The 21,083-nt window shown below is 37.7% G+C and overlaps 2 protein-coding genes and 1 long non-coding RNA gene across 3 annotated transcripts in view; 1 reads left to right on the top strand and 2 right to left on the bottom strand.

The window, feature by feature from the left end:
• Window positions 1-12,686, bottom strand: part of LOC107270975 (blood vessel epicardial substance) — a 22,524-nt gene extending 9,838 nt beyond the window's left edge. Inside the window, exon 1 of the mRNA XM_015746490.2 lies at window positions 10,914-12,686. The gene's annotated coding sequence lies outside the window, so the exon portion shown is untranslated. The remainder of the gene's footprint in view (window positions 1-10,913) is intronic.
• Window positions 12,687-12,786: 100 nt separating this feature from the next.
• On the top strand, window positions 12,787-15,674 carry LOC107270982. Its single transcript, XR_001538489.2, has 3 exons — window positions 12,787-13,434; window positions 14,321-14,544; window positions 14,645-15,674. It is a non-coding gene; the product is annotated as an uncharacterized LOC107270982 (long non-coding RNA).
• Window positions 15,675-16,853: 1,179 nt separating this feature from the next.
• On the bottom strand, window positions 16,854-18,754 carry LOC107270981 (popeye domain-containing protein 3). Its single transcript, XM_015746502.2, has 7 exons — window positions 18,589-18,754; window positions 18,340-18,474; window positions 18,067-18,248; window positions 17,749-17,988; window positions 17,509-17,661; window positions 17,272-17,413; window positions 16,854-17,160 (listed from the first exon to the last, which is right to left on the bottom strand). The coding sequence occupies exons 1-7, from the start codon at window positions 18,641-18,643 to the stop codon at window positions 16,985-16,987; spliced, it is 1,083 nt and encodes a 360-aa protein (XP_015601988.1). The 5' UTR covers window positions 18,644-18,754; the 3' UTR covers window positions 16,854-16,984.
• Window positions 18,755-21,083: the final 2,329 nt, after the last annotated feature.

Raw genomic sequence — 21,083 nt, forward strand, 5'->3', positions numbered from 1 at the left:
TATATATATATATATATATATATATATATACACGTATAGATTCTTCTATACCATAACGATTGATTAGATAAACCAGCTCATCGTTAGTCTGACTATTAATTCTTCACTGAGGGAGAGAACAAAAATCAAGATCTCACGATCCTCGTAGAGTCACAGTAGGGATACCAGCTGGTCTAGCATCCAATATCCGGATCTGGTATCTCTCCATTTCCGGTTGACAAAGGTACCGTTTCTGCCGGCCACCTAGCCCGATCTTTTGTGACCGACAGGAGGCGGTACATCCTTGCCAAAAAATCCACGGCCTGTTTTCGTGCGCCGTCATAGAATTTGGAACACCGCGTGAGGCTAATCCCAGCGTGCAAAATGGCAGGCTTTGGACAACCCTCTTATCCCTTATGTGGAAACATTTGGCAGCCAACCAACCAGGAGGACTGTCAACGGGCGTGCCAACGGAACGCACCTAAATTATAGTTACGTCACGGTAAAAGCGCGGAATCCAGTTTTACCGGTGCCAAGAGATTACGTTACCTATACAACTTACCTACGTGCCATCGCTAGATAAACTATAGATATATATATATATAGTGAAACGACAACACGACCGGCTTTACAAGTTATTTATGTCGCGGATTTTACTATCCCTCTTCCTTTTTTTATCTGTCAACGAAATATTCCGGATTGCGCGAAAATGTGCAATTTCACTAAATTCATATTAAGTATGAACTGTCTAAATATTAACGAAGAGTAACCTGCACTGATGTGATACACTTATAAGTTGTCAAACGTATATTTCATACGAGTATTACAGCTTTACAGGTAGAGTTAATTATCGATTGACGTAGGCTAGACAGTCTTTCTGATTTGTTTAGAGTTTAAAGTTTAGAGATAAGTATGGTCCTCCTCGATGACGAGAGTAAGAAGAGTTCCCGGATTGAACGACGAAGGAGACAGACGTGTGGAGGATGAAAGATCCCCTGTACGCAACACGGTTGATGAATTCGTTTAATCGATTCGATCCTACATAATTTCATGATTCACTGTACCTACTGTACTGTCACGAACGAAAATAGTGACTGTGCATCGAAGTTATACATTACTAGTAGGTACAGTAATAGGTAAAAATAAAAAATTGTAAAAAATAAAATAGGAATAATAATGTTCGGAATAAGAGGAACGTTACTGGTATATGCACATGTGCTATATATTAGTTAAATGATATAGCTATGAGAAGCTATTTCGCGTAGACGCCTACAGTCATACATCTAGTTGCACCCAGACGTAAAGGGACATGAATTCACAGCAGTGCCGTAAAATTCCCAAGTTAAATGGAACACCGGGTACCACAGTCGGAGGCTAGACTCTCCGTCATATTTCCTTCTTAGAATTGCACATTCAACCAGCGACTCCAAAGCGTGCATATTAACGTGTCAGACACCAATTTTAATTTTAGCGTAAACCACGAAAATATAGTCTTTCGATAATATTTAACGTTTTAACAATATTTGCTTAAGGTTGTAACGCTCGTGTATACGGAAATACGCGCACCCCGTCTATTCGGACAAATTTCTGTCTGGCTTCATTATCTGCCGTCTAGCGTGTTTTATGCCCCACGGTCATTCAAGCTTTGACGTAAATTATTGGACGTTTTCATTAGGGCGAGTAAATTATGCGTCGATAGGATCACACTATTGGTGGCTACATTTTACGACGCGACCATAAGAAGAAAAAAAAAGATAAAGAAAAAGAAAGATATAGAATCGAATTAAAATAAAATAATTATCCATCTAAAGTAAAACCCATTGCACACGATGCTACCCAAACGCGTGATCGCGAGGAGTGACGTATATGAGAAATTTGATTTATCAAACTTCAAGGGGAGTTTCGACTGAAAATTCGTAATATCACGAAAGGTCACGTGAGCACGTATCAAGGATCTATGGCATGATACATTTTTAAGCGTTATATTCGTAAATGCTTCAACAAGAAATATGCCTACCGAGGCCATTTCCACGAGGATATACTAAATTCACCGAAACTTCTTGATACCTTCGATAGTATCGCAAAAATAAATATTACATAGCCTCGGTATCGTATACGATCGTATACGATATATATATCGTGTATACGACTATTATAATTACGATCATTGATGGATACACCAACAGCACCTCGTGATCCTTTGAGTGGAAATAAGCAGCGTCCACCTGTAAGAACAATTACGTCTCCTGGGAGTAAGGGTTAAGCGTGTTCCTGCATTACTCTTTCCCCTATTCTTTGTCATCCCTCCTCATCTCGTATCTCTTCGGTAACAGCCCGAAGAAGAACGTCCCATGGGAAATAGAATTTATCTTTTTCTTATCCTCTTTCCCGTCTTTTCATTTTACGCTCACTGTCCCCCTGTCTCTCTCTCTCTCTCTCTCTCTCTCTCTCTCTCTCTCTCTCTCTCTCACTCACCCACCGCCTACGTACAGACCCAGAAACATAAAAATTAAAGGCTTCCCAAGACTGACAGGACTGTAATTAGAACCTAGCTGCCATGTAAACTTCTGCCATTTTCATGTTCACCACCCTTCTATCTGTGCTATACAGCATCGACTGACGAATACCCAAGTACCGACTACCCGCTGACTATCTGAATTGATATCAGTATGTTAATTAAGCCCTTGGGTCCTTTCGTGACTCTGTATTCGTGACTGTAACCAGCTACCACAGCTTTGACCGCGGCCTGGGTCAGGGTGAATCATCTGACGTCATCAGCAGGGTGTGGTGATTTACCAGAAGGTTGGCTACCGTAAGGGCGCACTTACTTAGACTAACAAGAAAGTCCCCAGTATTGACATAAAATCACCAGACTTATCAATCGATCACACGACAAACCTGATTTACATTTAACTCCCTTCGAAGACAGTGACGTCACACGACGTTAAATCGCTATATGGATTAACCCTACTCCAAAGTCTAAGGAGGGTTCAAATAAAAAATCACTAGATAAAACGATCCTTGCTACAGCACGCCACTACACCCGGATCCCATTATCTTTATCGCTAACTTTTTTTTATCTCGGTAACAAAGGGTGAATATACAAAATACACGGAAATATTCAAAGGATCCAAAATACTCGTCCAGTAGCGTCCCATAAATATTTATCATCGTGACGAGCACAAGAAGTTAATCAGCATCGCCAGTGGCAGGTGCTTATCAAGAAAGTAAGGGTGTCAAGAATAAAGTAGTGCAGTGAGAAAATACTTCCTCGAATACTAGTAGTAGTCGCTAGCGGAGAGACGAGTGTTAAGGGTAGGTTGAGCTGCTCGAGTCTCGCATAATTTTATTCGTTATCACGTCGACTGGAGTTTTTCTACGAAAGACGATCAGGGCAAAGTGTGTCGAGGAGGGGAAGAGGATGACCGGTGAAAGAGCGAAAGAGTGAAAGAGGGTGCTTTCTCACTACCCTCCATGAACTTTCCCAACGAATTTTTAACAAGGTGCCGACCCCGTTATGATCACACGCTACGTTATCACAGCAATTTCTGGATGTATACTAAATATGTATATGCTATAGCATATTGTGACATAGTAAACCGCAAGGGACTCCATTTACTGTACATTCGATTCTCACGTGGGTCTTTGATAAAATCCATTTTTAAAATCCACAAAAGACCACACGCGTATACGTTTCACGGTAGGTCGCTCGAGGTGACGCGAAAAGGTAAGCAGAGGGTTCGGCCGTTTCCGTGGTTCCTTCAGATTTACTCGTAGACGATAAATTTTCATTGAAACGTCGGACGAGACCGTTTCTACGGGGATGTACTTACGCACGACAAGCTCAACCGGGCAACAAGTGTCCGTGGGCTTTTGAGTATAGGTACATGTACGTATGCTAGTCTACATGTATATACGTATATACGAATTGAAATGATACTTGGATAGTCACGGTATCTTCTTTTTATTTTTACTTTCTACTTTCTACTTTTAGTTCCACTGCTTTGTCGTCCTCGAGACGTCTTTACGTTCGTAGTTCAGCGGCTGCAAAGAAATTGCATATCCACTTTGTAGCTGTCTCTAGGAGGAATCCATAGGGTAGGAACTAGCCGAGGTAGAAATCTAGTGGAGTATCCTATACTTGATCTAGACATATCTGATTATTGCGTGATACCTGAGCTAGGGTATTTGCAAGTACAGAAGGAAGGTCTAGGATGAGTATGAGGTAGTTCCAGCGAGCTCAGCTAGACTTGTACTATACTTGTGGGGTATCTGTATACATATATTATATTTTAGAGAAATAAAAAGGGAGGAAACCAAGAAATATTTCCGTGAGTTTGTTCGAACGTCTCTTGCAAGTAACTCGACTCTTTTATCTTTTTATTTCTCTTGGATTTTTTTTTCTTCTTCTTTTTTCCTCCCTTCGTTACTTATACTCGCTTCACTATTTCTGAAGTCTTCTGCTTCGCTTGAGCGACGGATAGTAACTACGGGAAATAATAAAGGAGAAAAATTGATTTTACAAAAATATTATTTTCTGCTTGTTTTCCTTTACTTGAAAAGTAAACTCACTCTGACAATCGTAAAATCTTGTAACGCGTACTATTCAAATTATATGAAAATTTGATCAAAAATTTCTTCAAACTTTACTCGGTACTGTTATTTTTGGCACCCTTAAACCATACAGATATGTCAATCATGGGTACGACCGATAGACTTTGACAAATCCATACACGGAGAGAATTTTTTATTAAAAATTACCGTAAAACTCATGGTAACCACGGGACATTATGGCATTTTATATTTTTCTCATTTACCACAATACGTACAATTTTTGAAACTGGAAAATATGTAGCGTAATAGCTTTCATCATGTCGAATTTAAAAAGTCATCTAAAACCGTCGAACTATCTCGCGCGCTACATTCAATCTTACCGTGGAGTGCACTGTACTTATTATACCTTTGAAGTCAACCACAGAAAACATTGAAATTGTGAAACGCAGTAAAAACTGCAAGTAACAATATTTACCGTGTGCACTGTAAAATTTATTTGTAGCCACTCAGAATATCGTATGTTATAAGCAATAAGTAATAAAATGGTAACGATATCCCACGGTTACTGGTTTCTACGATAAATTTTACCGTGAATTTCATAGGAAAAATTAACAAAGAATTCTCTTCGTGCACTGTTAGAAATCGTACAGGCACAAAGGACCCATCGGTACGGATTAAGGGTTTAAAGTGTACGAACCTGTATTACGTATCGAGTCTTGCGAAATAGCTGTTTAATCCGTATTAGAAAGTGTGAAAAATTCTTGCGATATTAATTAAAGTATCCGTTGTATATGTATATGCATGAATTTCTAGCATTCCTTTCTATACTGAGAATATAGCAAACTAATTGTTCCAATTATACGGCCATGAACGGACTAGCTACCTCTTCGCACATGGCATATCACCTTTGCACGCGAACCACATAAAGAACACGGTTTGGCATCCGGGCTTGGGCTACCTACTGGATTTCGACGATATAGCGAGTGAACCGGAAATACAGCCGACGCGAGGAGTTCCGCTCTATGCATATATAGCTTCGAATGGAAAAGCACGGATCGGGTACGAGTCCTTGATACGTATTACGAACCGATACAAGGTACACAATTCATAGGGATAAAAAAAATATACGATTAAGGTAAAGGAAGTTCATTCTCTATTGAACCTTTTGAAATTCAACGAGTTCCCGTCATTCGTTGTAAATGCTATTGCGTAACCGGCATTATTCTCACTGAACGTACCAGGGTAACGCAAGTATCCCATAAAAAGAGAATATTAAACGACCAATGGTCACTTTACAATTCTTCCAATGTAAACGTATTTCTTGATATGTCTGAGCATCTTACTACATATGTATATAGAATCCCACAAAAGGTGCAAGGGGATGTAGTATGTTTGAGAAATCCTATTTTAATGAAAAATCACCTTGAGCCTGTCAAGTGTCAATATGAGAAAATGTATAAAGAAGCTTTTCTAAATCCGCAAACGCTCCTTACTCTATTTCTCGACTGACTAGCATTTCTGGTGACTCGAATATTCGCCAATATCTTCACGTTCCTTTTTCAAACATACGGTAACCTAGTTTTGAGCTTTTTATAAGAAATAAGTGATTATGTAAATTGAGCTACAGCTGTTTGAGTAGTCACGGAAGATAAAAATAAGAAGATTAAGGGGATCTTTTCAAATGGTCTTTCTAAGGGCTGTATGCCAATCCGCATTTCAGCTACTGTACCTCCTATGGGGGTTTGGATTGCAACCCTCATGGGTCTTTGGTATATGGGGAGGTATGGGGGTGTAGTGAGTAAGGATGGCGCTCGCGCTGTACGAACAAGGCTATCGACCCTCAACTAGATATACCCCAACTTGGGACCACGCGGTCTGCATTGTGTTACCTACCCTCTTGCTTGAGGGACGAATCTGCCAGTTTTTTAGAAAAATATGAATCTATGTACGAATCCATATTCATTAAAATTTTAGTATTGACTTTCAGCCATAACATCAGCCTCTTTTCTGCTAGATGGCTTTGTTAGACTCTTTTTAGATGTACACGATTTTATGTATTCCTTTGGCTTTCGCTGTCATAGCATATGGAAGATGAAAAATTCAAATGAAATTGGAATTCCGTGAAATTTTTCGTTTGATCGTTATATTGAAAATTTGTTCAATCTTTTTGAAATTTCAATTTTTTTCTTATAATATATATTTTTTTTACTTATGTTTTGGATTCTTTGTGACCGTTTAAATTATATAAAAGTTTCCTCGTAAGGCGATATTGACATTTTTATTCAATTATTACAATCATATTGTATTCGCCCACTTGTGGATTCACCACGATTTTCTTTTTTGAAGATCACTATATTTCTTAAACCCTTATGAATGACGTATTCCCATTCGTCGAAGCGATTTAAAATGTAAAATCGATGACCTGTCAAGATTCTTCAGTCAACATATTGCAGTACCTTATCCCTCCGAAGTTTGTTTGAATGGACGATACCTGAAAACGAGTTATGTAAAAAAAAAAAAAGAACTGCTATCAAACTCTGAAAATTCTCCCCTAAAAACATGAAAAACAATTAAAAAGGTATATCGTCGATCATTGAAGGATTTCAAAGCAGTCACCGAATAACCCTGTGAAAGATTCGACTGACGGGCTCTTTTCAAAGGAACAATGAAAAAAAAAAGAATAAATCCCCCAAATTTTTCACCAGTTCCATAATTTTATTTTTATTTTCTTCACCACAAAAAGATACGACAATTCGCCTATCACTGTGTGCTGTTACCAAGGACTAAGGCATGTGTGTTAAATGTATGTTTTTGGCTCCCGGCGAAGAGTAAAGCCATCAGCCGCTCGCTTTCTTCTTCAAAGTACATAGAGGGGGAAATAAAAAAAATATCCTAGACATTTAAAACAAAAAATTATTCCTTTTTTTTCCATTCATCACAGTGATTACTCTAAAAAATGTCACGCGGCAAAAAAAAACCTTACCACGATACTACACAGTAGTAGCTGTTCCAGTGTACCGAAAATACTCTTCTCACATATGTATGTGGGCACATAGAATTTCCGAAACACTTTGTACAATTAGTGCTAATCGAATTACCAGCCACAAAGAATAAAGTGAATTTGCAACAACACATACGTAATTCTAGTGTCTCGTTATCGAAAAGCGGAGACCCAACGTTTCTATTCGTCACGCGATGCGTATCGCGTGAAAATCCCAAGTAGTGCCTTGAGCGATAGAGAACCGAACCACATAAATATAGATATATGTATATATATACATACACAAAAAACATACAAATACTGTATTCTGATGCATGCAGATTTTATCATATCGAATAAAAACCACCAAGTGTCAAATTCCACCAAGAACAAAGACTTAACTATACTGCATTTTTTTATGACGTCGATAAGTAAGTATTTCATGTACCGTGTAAAGCGGGCGTATATACGCATATATGGAGGGTCTCGAAAAAAAGAAAAATGGCACAGAGAAGGAAAACCTGAAAAGCAAATGCCCGCTATTCAATGTTTCATGCGCTGCAAACGTTCCGATGCAGCGTCCACGTATAAATAAGAACCCAGGTACCCAAAAGAGGCGTCCGGACGCTCGACTCTTATATACCACTGAAAAGAATAACCAGGAATAGCGTGGAAGACTAAAAGCAGGAGAAATTGAAGCCACGCCGTAATGATGAATATTTAAAAGGAAAACGAGCGAAAAATATTGCGCGATGTCCTTATCCGATATGTTTTTCGCAAAAAGTTTTGTTGCGAAATAAATTGAAAAATTTCATAACAGATACACTTAATATATTTCGACCCGAACCTAAGACCTAACCTAACTTTACAATGAAAATATTATATTTTTTATCTTTTTATATATGTATATATAGACCAATCAAATATGTATATGATACATACATACATACATGTACATCTAGCAATTCTGTTCAATATTTCTGTTCAACAAAATAGCCCAGTCGAATTGTCATTTTAAATAGAAAAAAGTAATAGCATTTTTCTTTCGCGAATCTTTGGGGAGGGGGGTCACTGGCAGTCTAAATCCTGATTTTCGGGAATCCAACCCCTGTGCTTCAACCGCCATCTTGAATTTACGGGTGAATTTTTATTTAGTAAATAACTCGTTTACGTTAATAACTTTGGTCCTTATCGTTCTTTTCCTAGGATCGATATTTTTGAAATTCATAGGAAAAAGTTCCCCAGATATTTGGCTCTTATCTATATTCTCTTAGGATACATTATTGAGGCGTACGCCTATGGTAAATGTGTCCAAAAACATCGATCATACGAAAAAAAAAGGTAACTACAAAAGTTCTAGCAAATTTAATTCCCAACAAGTTTGTTTATCATCGTTTATACGTAAATATCAATAACAAACGAGATAATTCAATAATCAAATCCCCCCCTTCAAGTCTAAATTGAGAAATATCGATCCTAAGGAAAACAACGATAAGGATCAAAGTTCGAGCAAATTTAATTTCAAACAAATGTGTTTATTATCGTTTATGAATAACAAACGAGATAATGCAATAATTACATTTCACTCTCCCCTTTTGGGTCTAAATCGATAAATATCGATCCTAAGGAAAAAATGATAAGGACCAAAATTGTAGCAAATTTAATTCCCAACAACTTTGATTATTACCATTTTCTATGTAAAATTGGAAATAAACGAGTTATTTAATAAATAAAAATTCACCCTTAAATTCAAGATGGCGGTTGAAGCACAGGGGTTCGCTTCCCGAAAATCAGGATTTAGACTGCCAGTGACCCCCCCCCCCTCCTACCAACGATTCGCGAAGGAAAAATAATACTATTATTTTTTTTCTATTTCAATGTCTTTTTCGATCTAATTCGACTGGACTAAAAATATCTTCCCACTAATACCCCATCAAGCATAATTACAATGCTTCGACATATTAAATCGTTTTACATGCCCGATCATCCGATCAATTTTTAATTAGTTATCGATTTAACGAAAACCCCCAACACAATCACGTAGGCCGTTAATTCCTCGTTTATGCGCGAATGTGTGTGTACCGAGCATGATTCATCTTTTAAATTCGAGCGTATAAGATTTTCTAAAGCTAATCGATAGAAATATGAACTTCACAAAAGATATCTTAATTTCAACATTTTTGATCGGCTCACAAGGCAACCTCTGCTTGTATAGTCAGTGGTAAAACTTTTCGCATGAGAAGCCTGTCGCGACCTCGCGCAACAGGTAAAAAAGTATTTTAGCAAGAACGCACGTTACAATTAATTATCAATAATTACCAGTACGTGAATGCATTTTGTGTTTCCGTAATACAAGTTGAAACCGTGAACACGATTTCTCGCTACGATAACAATATTTAAGTGGGACTTCGAAGAGTTACGTTTTCACGATTTGGATCTACGACTAATTTCAAGATGGCGATTAGAGATTATACGGCAATTGAGAGTGAAATTGCTTGTCAGACAACTTTTACAACACGTTACGTTGCGTTACGATTAATTGGAAGTATTTATATAGTTAGATATAGTCAATACTTTTTTCGTGTACTATGCTATAGTCAACGCACTTTAGTAATAACACTGTAAGTATCGTTCAAGTATGCAATGTATAGTACACGTGACACAGCTACAAGATATATTATAGCAATGTATGTACGTGTACTTACTATAGGAAAGTACCTGTACATATAATAAATATACGCATAGTATATAACTTTGAACTGCGTAGTAAGTATTTTGTATACATATATCTCTATATCGTGGTTGTATTACATAATCTTTTCCAGCCATCGTCAAGTAATAATGATGCAAATAAAATTTGGAAAATTTCAAATCGATTCTATGTATCCATACATAGTCACGATTCAATTTATCTGAAAAAAATATTCGTGTGGAATAAAAAATATATTGATATCTAGAATGCCTATTGTGTATTCGATTAGAAGGCTGTAGAATACGGCTCATAATCCACATCCGGTTTATCTCAGCATAAGGATATATATATAGGTATAAATACATGTATATATATGTCTCAATGTGAAATAATACGGCTCACTAAGCGAATAGGTATTACGTTCTCTCAATATGAGTTTCCAATAGGAGACCGTCGGACTGGCAATAGAATTCAACCGGAAACGCATCGGCAATTCGTCTTCTTATAAGGGAATAAATGGAAAGCCAATATACATATAGCAAGTAAATCCTAATGGAACTAAATGTACTAATAAATAATGGAAATGCAAATATCCTGTCGCAATACCATACATCCTCCTCTACACACTAACAACGTAGCTACATAAAAATAAATAAATAAGTTGCCGGAACGTAAAAACTAAAATAAAGAAAAACAGATAACAATTACCTTATGGTGGATAAGCAATATGTCGTTGGAAATGCTGAATTGCACGCCTCATTGTCAGTCTTCGATTGTTGTACACGAGTAGTATCGATGCGATCCTTACGGGAAAAGGATGCAACACGCGTAAAAATAACACTTCTTGCAACACCATTGCAATTGACTTTCTTTATAACCAATTATATTAGTTACACCTCGAAGATACGTGTATTTACAAAACGTAAGCGCGTGCGTGGATACGTAAGTTATTATACGTATACGATAATCGTCGATATATTTATTTCGATTCGGCGAAGCGTTCGTTACATTATAAGGTATATATACTATGAGACACACGTATTGTTATTATATCGTTGCGTGTGTTTACAACCCTTGGCAATATTTACACGAGATCCCATCCCTATTTCTTTTTTCTCCCCTATTTCGTATCTAAACCTTCTTTAGGCTTTAGATTCTTGTACTCTTCCTCCTTTTTATGTTCTCCCCCACGATATTTCCACTCAGTGTCACAGTCTGCTATCGTCTTATTTATTTATCTATCCTTTTCCGTATAGACGCATCCGTCTACCAGACTCGTTAGTCCCGAAAATCGAATTTCTCAAATAATTCCGTTGGAAGTCGAACACATGGAAGAAAATCGTCTTTGAAAAAGATGAGGGAAAGCTTATCGCACATTTCGACGAGTAGCCATAATCAGAGAACCCACTCTTTATTTTTCTTTTAGTAATAGAGTTAATCAGTCAGTCGCGTATTATATATTAGTATGAAGATTGTGTTATGTGACGATGGCGGCCGTAATTGTCAATGGTTATTAAATCGTTGAAACGGACCAACGAAATGAGTGGTTAGAGAGACAGTTTGAAAAGGGAGGGAAAGCAGCAAATGGTACGTTGTAAAATATCGAGAGTCAGCCATCTTTCGCGTCTCACGTTCTCGAAAAAAAGGCTTTCGATTGAGCTGCTGTAAGGACAGTGGATGATCTTGAATAGGACATTAATGGGGCGACACAACGGCTAGACCTGCGATCCCTTGAAAAGGATACTGTGGATAGTGTTAGTAACGTCATGGCAGGACACGAGAACACTTTACGCTTAGAATCCACTTTTACTTGATGTGTCGTATATAAGAAACATCCCATAGACTGTAGACACTCGGGAAGATCTTGCCACTCTTTACGAGACACGTAAGGGATCCTTATGGGAAGAAGAAAGGGTTGTAAGTATCCTTTGGATCATCACACGATTACTTCGATGTACAACATTCTTCAGATACTATTCAACGAGTCCTCTGTATTTATTATTGTTATTGTTTTATATCTATTTCTGGATGGTCAGACTGTCACACTTCATATACTGAATCTGGACCAATGACAACTCCGCTCCGCGTAACAGTCAGTTTATATCATTCGACTTTGGTTTTAAGTAAGGAAATAATTCGTCATTTTCTTTTCGTGTTTCAATGTCTGTTTACATCCAGCGGCCGCCATAGTCCCCACTATATACCGGATTCTATCTTCTGGAGAATGATATCCCGATTATCCACAGGATTCCTATGACTGTGTATTAAGTCATTCTTGAGAGTCACGGAACGTGTAATTTGTCTCGTATTACAGCCAGTAATTAGCCTCGTGTTCATTGTAAGGCACAGTGGCGTACACGTCCATTCATCGTTTTCGGCGTTTCGCGAGTTTCGTTATCCCTTCTCTCGTTCCTCCTTGCCTTCGTTCTTTCCCTGCCGCGGATCAGGACGCAGAGTATTGCGTATGTCACGGGATGAAGGCTCTCCTTCGACTGAGCTTTTCCAAGAGCTAGCGCCACGCCCTCCGCGCAGGTGGCAGCACTTTCTACTGTTCGCAAGTTCCTCGCGCTCCTAACTCTCATTTACGTACTACAGTTTAGCTCATACTTCAGAAAAATTCTGGCATTTTTCTAGAATTCTTTCTATTTATATTAAATATGATGTTTTATTTTATACTTTCATTCGTGTAATCGACTAGTACGCGTGTAATCGCGTTTTCCTCTAAATAACAGTTGAACTGTTGTAAAGATGGAATTGGAAATTCCTGACACGATTCCTGTCTTTAGTCTAACCTATAAGCGGTTTACGTATTGCGGTCGACCGAGGAAGACGGTGTGACAGTTTCGTTGACTCCTTTGAAAGCTGTCTCAGAACTATCCAATATCTTGCCAAGACTGGTTTCCATTGTCGTACATGATTTGTCGGGTACACTCAAAGTCCTTTGGGAAATCAGAAATTTGTATTCTTGCCGCCTACGTACGTATGTCGATCGCACTATTGAAGTTATACGGGAAATGAAGAGAAATGGATAAGACTTCTTACGAAGTGACTATGGATATAAATATGTAGGTACACATGAGTTTTACCATACATATATGATCAGGTTGTGAGATTAACTAGGAGGGTTCATTTTCTCATGGATCAACAATATAAAAGAGCCGTCTGAACGTTAAACTGATGTCGTGACCCCGGCTGTATACATATCGCTAGGAACTCTTGGGAAATTGAGGTATGTATGTACATAATAAATTATTCACAGCAGAATTTTTCGTATAAGCTTTTCATCGCTACTAGGAATACAAAACTTTTGTTGCACTACGGGGCTAATTAGCGTTGTTATAATAATGACATCCAATTCGCGCTGATATATACCTAGATACGCATTTCTACTGTCGAAACTTCTCTGTCAAGGATATTGCAGCGCTTGTAGAACTAAGGCTTTTAAATGTGCTCCATACGGTACGAAATACAGCACTTACGTCGATGGATATCTGAAATTCACAAAACTTTCAAAACTTCCCACGAAAGGCAGATACAACTTTTTTAACTTTATTTTAACAAATATGGTCATTGAATTCTTTACTGTTATATCTCCAAACTATTTCATTTTATTCAAATAGCACTCCTATATATGTGTAAAATATAAAAAATATTTTAACAAAATTGTATTTCTGCCTTATATCTATAATATGTATGTTTAGCAGAATCGTTGAAATTACCAAAGCAATTCTCTTTTGAATTGGCTTTGAGTATCCATTCAGATCCTTTTTTTCTTACGAAATAAGATTCTCTATAACTCGAGATAAATTGGCCAGTCCGTTCAACATGAAGAGGTAACCTTATCGTCCTATCAAGACATTTCGCAGTAGCTGTTAAGTAATTGATTCAAGAAATCAATGGAAATGACCGGACCTAGAATTGACGGCAGACATTCGGAGACCGTCTGGTCATTGCACTTTGAATCGATTTAATTATTTACATCGGACAAAAAACATTTCCTTACCCTTGAAACGACAACCTGTCGCGTGTCAAGGTTTCTTTCTAATGCCAAAAGTAGTCTAGCAATTTTTATTACAATTGAAAAAAATATATTATAATATTTTTAATAATTCCAGAAGTACTAAAAATAAAGGAATCCTATTCAACACAGGCATAACTATGAATAACATACGTAACACGCGTGTGCCTGCCGATCCTGATAAGTTCAATTCAAAATAAGCCAGGAAACGGAAATGGATGATAAGTCTATTTTATGAAGCCCTAGGGATGCAATTACACTTGCAGATGCTCGAGACCTTTGGTTTCGGCCAACAGATCAATCTTCCATACTATTAGTAAGGTACAGTACTAGTCAGGCACATTTCAGTATGCGGATTACATACTATACGTATATACATATATATTCCATAGAATTTATACACTATATTCCCACAATATAGAGTCCAGCATGTATTCCAGACCGCAAGGAACACGAGCAAGTAAATAGACACCGTAACGATGCAAACAAGATCGAGTGCAAAGATAATAATTCAAACGTTAATTGCCACGCTAAATTGGTCTTACTTCGACGATCTATCAAACGAGTCTGATTCAGATCGGCACAGTGAAGACGGGCTTGGTTACCTCTACTAGCAAATTTCCAATCCTCTGCATACGGACACGTGTGCATACGTTCGTGTTGTACAAAATTTCCTAGAATTTATTATCAACTATGTTAGTACGTACCAAATATGCAACGCGTTGCATTTCCTGTAAATACCAGTAAAATTTATAGTCAGCTACTTTAACCATGTATTATAGGTAACGGCCATGAAGTTCATGTTTAAATTTCGATCCAGAATTAGATCAAACTGTTATACATACATCGTACCCATGTAAAGTTTATTGTGTGTGCAGGACTAGGTAAAATTTCTGTAGAAACTGTAATAGCCTGATGCAATCTCTCTCTTTTTACATTATACGTATATGTATATGGATATCTACCTATAGGGAACTTTTATGCACGTGGCGTATCACGTTTAAGAAACAGCGTTGCAGTCAGCGACATTTAAGCACACATTATAGTGTTTGTTCTGTAGCTAAGCTGTATAGCAAACCGCAGGACGTGGCAAACGATCGACTCAATTGATTTTATATGTAATAACCGCGGCGTGAGTACCTGTCTACTGCTGTAAGAGTGACGTTAATCATGAGAATGTAGAAAAGTACTTAATTCTGATTAAACGTGCTAAAGAAGACAAGCTACATGACAGTTCCAATTCTCCATAAAACAAGATAGTACTTTTGGTTAATGGTATATGTTATAGACCCAATAATGTACTGCGTGTTAGATTATGTTCTTACCAAGAACACACGAAATACCTATCCCGGACAAAATCAATAAATACGAGGTATATTAGCTTTGAGAAAAACTATGTTTAAGTTATTCGATACTAGCTTATGGTTTAAGACAGTTCGTATAGGAGGCATTGGAAAAAGTCGTCCAATTCAGAAAACTACCCTAAGCAGCTACCCTTAGCAATATCACTGTACAAGGAAGAATGCTGCTTTGTGGACATTATGAAACAGCGCATTGGCAACGTATTAATGATAGCCTTAACGTTTTCGGAAAGGGTTGTGAAAAATTTAGTGGTTTACTCCTGAAGGGTGTGTCCCCAACCCTCGTCGGGTCGCTTGGGCCAAACCCTTGCGTAGATACATAGTCACTATCCGAGAGTAGCTAATTAAACAAGGCTGTGCTCTGTTGAGCATCAATTAGCAACAGTGTCAGCAATAGGGATAGCAGGATGAGCTGCTGCCATAAGGTACGTTCCAAAATTCATTGCCAGTACTACGAGTATCATAGTGTCCCTGTTTACCTACGTGCAATAAAGTGAGACATAACTATCCTCCAAGTACTGGCAGTGAATTTCGAAACGTATCTATATATATATTTTTATAGAAACCCGTTTTTTATATATATATTTTTTACAATTGACGTAATTTCATTGAACAACCGAATATGGTACACGATTCGTATCCGTCGCTTGCAAGCTGGTCAAATGTGCTCGATAAAAAAGGTAATTTCCTTTTCTTTTCTCTCTCCCCATTGTTTAACACCCTGTGTTGGCTGCCCTCTCTGATTTGGTTGGTCGCCAAGAAATGCTTCGTTCATAAACACTTTGGACACGTGCCACGATCCTCGTATCTGACGCTCGAAGAAGTACTCGTTAAACACTGTGCGCTTCTTCGTGGCTTAACCACACGATCATTTTATGAAATCGTGCCCGAATATCTTGCCAGGCTAATAACCACTTGGAAACGAGTTGAGACAATGGAGGAGCTTCCAAGAATAAAAAAAAAAGAGGATAAAAAATGTTCATTCTGTTAATGGGCAATTCTTATGTGCAGAACGTCTCCGTAATATCTTCTATATATGTATATACATATAGGTGCAAGAATCTTTTACTAGTACTACTAGTTGTCTGTGCGTTGACAAATTATTGCTTATCGATTCACTGATTAGTGTGCCGATTCTTGTCAAATCTTACAGGAAGATCGGTTCGTTTATTGTAAACTTTCGCATTGTATAAATGTATTATTGCTAAAGAGTCTGAAGTCCGCGTCGCGGCTCCTCAACAATAGATTAGCTCAGGCCTTGTGTAATATCAACAATGTTAATGAATTTCGTGTATCTGTGCAACCTTGAGAAAAATATAATACACACACAATCGTGTATACTCGTCTCATCGATTAATACTAATTATTTGATAATCGAACTACTGGCTGCTACAGGTACGCTAGTCCTCGTCGACCACTTCACAGCTGTGATACTTGCTTGACGAATCGAGCCAACTTTCGACGCCACTCGACGTCAAGTCGTCGCACGACGGTAACTCTGGCAGTGGCTCCATATTCGGTGCACCTTTCTTTGTTAAATTATTTACAGGCCGATCCTTCGGCTTAGCACCACAAACTGAAATAATATTAAACAGCATTAAAGGATCGACAACCTCCAAAAGGAAATAGCCTGACGTTGGTATTATAATTAAAGATTTCTAATAATTACTCAAATTACTCAATGTACCATTGTTTGTAAGTTTATTCTCCTTTCTGCGTATCAAAGCTTGTCTCGAAGCTCGTGGACTTCTGTATTCACCACCCATTCCAAGGCCGGCACTTATACTTGGTAATCTGATGTCCAGATGAGATCCCTTATCAGTGACTATCTAGAATTCCATAAAATAATTTAACCTTTGTTAAAACCAATCTTATTATAATCATATTGTCTGATAGGTTAGTTATTTATTATAGAGAATTATACCTTGTTGTTCATTGCATACAATTTTGTGGCTATGTCTCTAGCTACAAGCGTTGTTAAAACTGTGGCAAGATATGCTTCCTTTACTAGCAAATATTCCAGCGCTGATCTTTGCCAGTACAAGTATCTGCAAGAGCTCGCTGCAACTATGGACACCTAGGGAATCCTCAGTAAACTAATTTCATCTGGATTCTATCGATATGGTACGTACTTGAATTTCTATTGGATTGAAACAACGTGTACCTTAAATTTGTCATCCACCGATGCTCTTGAACTTTCGAATTCTGGCGAATCGAGAAACTCACAGGGTAAAATGGGATGAAGAAAATTTGTGTCGCTTAGCACGTTAACCTTGCCGCTTAAAAGTAAGCCGAGACGATCCGTTCTCGTTAGGTTTTGCATAGCATAGGCCTCACCCGCATGTAGTGACATTATTGTCGCGAATTCCGGGGACACCAGTCTTTTGAATTGTAATCGTGATACCTTGAATTTTAAAGACCATTCATAAGTATACGTAGTATATTATTATTTCAATGCTACTTTTCTTCTGAAGTAATTTACCTTAAATGGATAAAAGAGAGTGTGATATACATCCTCGAGTTCAGGATCAAATCTGACAGGTCTCATTTGATAGACTATATATACCAATTGGCCAATATTTAATAAAAGAAAACTGAAATTCCAGGAGAATATATCAGGCGCACAAATAACGTGCCATGCCCATCCAGATAGTAGCATAAATCCTAAAATAATGAAATAAATTTTTAAAAATGACATTTATCACGGGTATCGTTGAACGTTACATATATACATATACAGTGTGTTTGTACTTACCGATTATCAGTACGGAATGCATGAAGAGTATACCCTTCTTGGAGGACGGTGCAGAGTAGGAAAGGGCAAAGCAAAAATTCGCCAATTGAAATAGAATGTGTTGTGGCTGTTGCCAAAGACACAGTGCAGCGTTTCCTATAAAAGGAAGATAGGATGAGAAAAAAAAAACTAAAAATTAATTTCAAGCAAGATTTGACAATTTTCAGTTCGTGAGAATATCTGCGTTTGAAATTGTTGCGTCAAGCTCACCATATCCGGTAATGTTGTAGGAGGGCAATGGATCATGGCCTAGTCCGGGACTCATTTTGTTAAGGTCACAGTATGAGTACCGATTTCTTTTAGGCTACTTCATCTCTACGGTGGGTCCTTTGTTTTGGTTAAAAAATTACTCTGAAGAAACCCTGGTTACATTTACAGAACGGTAGGGCGCATGTCCTGATGTGTTTCCGCAGGGCGCAGGTCCTTTCGTAACGCGCATGCTTCATTCTGGGAAGATCGATTCACTTGAATTGTTAAACCTAGAAATTTTTCGAATTCGCAGTAGGACGACATCTGGTAAAGCAGAAACCTTCTGGTAAATGGGTGGTTAAGATATTGTATTTGTGAATTTTTCAAGGCTGACCTGCTGCAGATTGTATAATGGTGAGTTAAAATGGTATTTCCTATGCTTTGCATGATGTCAGAAACCATTTTGCACTTGTTTATTTTTTATAAAAATTATTTTAGGATAATCACAGGAAAATGCAATGCCTACGGTGCTATGTAAAGTTAACGTAAACCATTATTATTATTATTAATATGACTCCGAAGTAGGACAAGAACGTATACGCAGTAAAAGATTAAATGCATAATTAAGATTCTTGTGGCTCGAATACCATATGGCAAACACTCCCATTTTAATATCCGGAAATGCAGAGCACGGCCTGTTTCCGTAAATAAATGCAGAATGAACCATATATATGATTTTATTTTTTTTTACTTTCTCTTTGTACCTGTGCGACAATATGTTTTTGGCGATATAAAATTACTTTCGTATGACTACACGATGAAACGTAAATAACGAATGTTGTGAGAAATATTGTAATATATGTATTTATAAATGTATACGCGATCGATAACTTCACTGACAATAAGCAGGCACCTGCCATCTAGCGGGAAAATCGGTGTACTACTGCCGATACCAGTAGTAGATCTTTGTTTCTTGTGTAATTCATACATCGTTGTATTATTAAAATGAAATTTCGTTGAAATTCAAGTTAAAGCTAGATAGCGACTCTGTTCATGGACAAATTACAATAGGTTTGTTCTCTTTACCAATGCTTTCTGCACTTTTTAAAAGGGGCAAGTTCTCATTGGTTACTTAAATATCATCTAATAAGAATTTGCACTTTTTGAAATGTGCAGAAGGTGTATGTAACGAAAACAAACATAATAGTGAGAATTTTTAAGCAATCTCAGAGTGCAAACAAATTTCTTGGTTTGCAAGCCTCGAATAGTGTATAGTAGATAAAAGGAGTAAGTAGAGTTAGTTAGTTCAGGGAATTAAAAGATTACGATCGGAAAAGTATCTCCAGCATCAAGAAGATGGTGATGGAAGCCGGGTCGTGACAAGAAAAACGGACATAAAGAAAAATACAAAAAAAGACTTCAATCTTACAGGTGCTCAAAAACACCTATATCACAGATCAGTAAAGTGTGTGTATTTCACTGAACTATACTCAACATGGAACGCGTCCACGGTAGTAAAAGCGCTAGTCGAGAGAGATAGCCGATATAGTGGACGACCTCTGTTTTTCAGGGCCGTATAAAGACATCCGACGTCCCGAACCAGGAATTTTCGTAATTTTTTTGACGCGATATATTACATGAATTTTGGTGGCTACGTAAACAACGTAACGTCCTTAAATAAGTGGTAAATAACGAGTAGAGAATATTTTTTTATAGATAACTTATTCGGTCACAACAAAGCACGACTATTTTCTGTATAATATTATAACGCACATTACATGTGAAATGAAATGGTGCTGTTGGGTCGCCACTCTTGCTCACACACCTTAATATAAGAAGTTTTTTCCATTTTTGTGGATATATCATATCCCAAAAATATTTTCGAACCTCACTAATCACGTGTTGATTGCAAGTTGTAACTGGAAAGTATCTACAAAGTGGCCCCGGCGGGTTTCAGGGATTATATGTGGCAAACTGGAATGTACACTCCTGCCTGTTACGGTATCTATGGAAACGAGACTCCGAGTTTAGGAACCTCATTGGCTAAAACGCTTAGAAAAAGATGGATCCCACTATAAAAATGCTATCTCTCTAGACTCACGCTTTCACTACAGTGGGCGCGTTCCATGTTGAGTATAGTTCAGTGGTGTATTCTTATGTCAATGCGCTATCTAGACGGAGCACTCTGGAACCAGTCCCTCCGTTTGTGATTGGTCAAACGTATACCCTAAACAAACCCCAAACGTCGGTACTAACAGAAATACCAGTTTCTCGACTTTCTTCTCATGGGGACTCAACAGCATACGTTTATGGTGCTTCGGTTACGCGCAGGAGTACTTATCGGGTTTGAGACTCGGTCATCACCTTTTCTTTATTATATTGATTTGCTCACTATGCTTATTGATTCTATTAATTATCATAGGATTTAATAAACACATAATTATATTTTACTATGTACATTTTATTACATTATACACATACAATAAATACATAAAAAAGCGAGTGTTTCTTGTTCC

Source organism: Cephus cinctus, unplaced genomic scaffold (assembly GCF_000341935.2).
Source record: "Cephus cinctus unplaced genomic scaffold, Ccin1 Ccin1_scaffold0857, whole genome shotgun sequence".
In the NCBI taxonomy this organism is placed as follows: Eukaryota; Metazoa; Arthropoda; class Insecta; order Hymenoptera; family Cephidae; genus Cephus; species Cephus cinctus.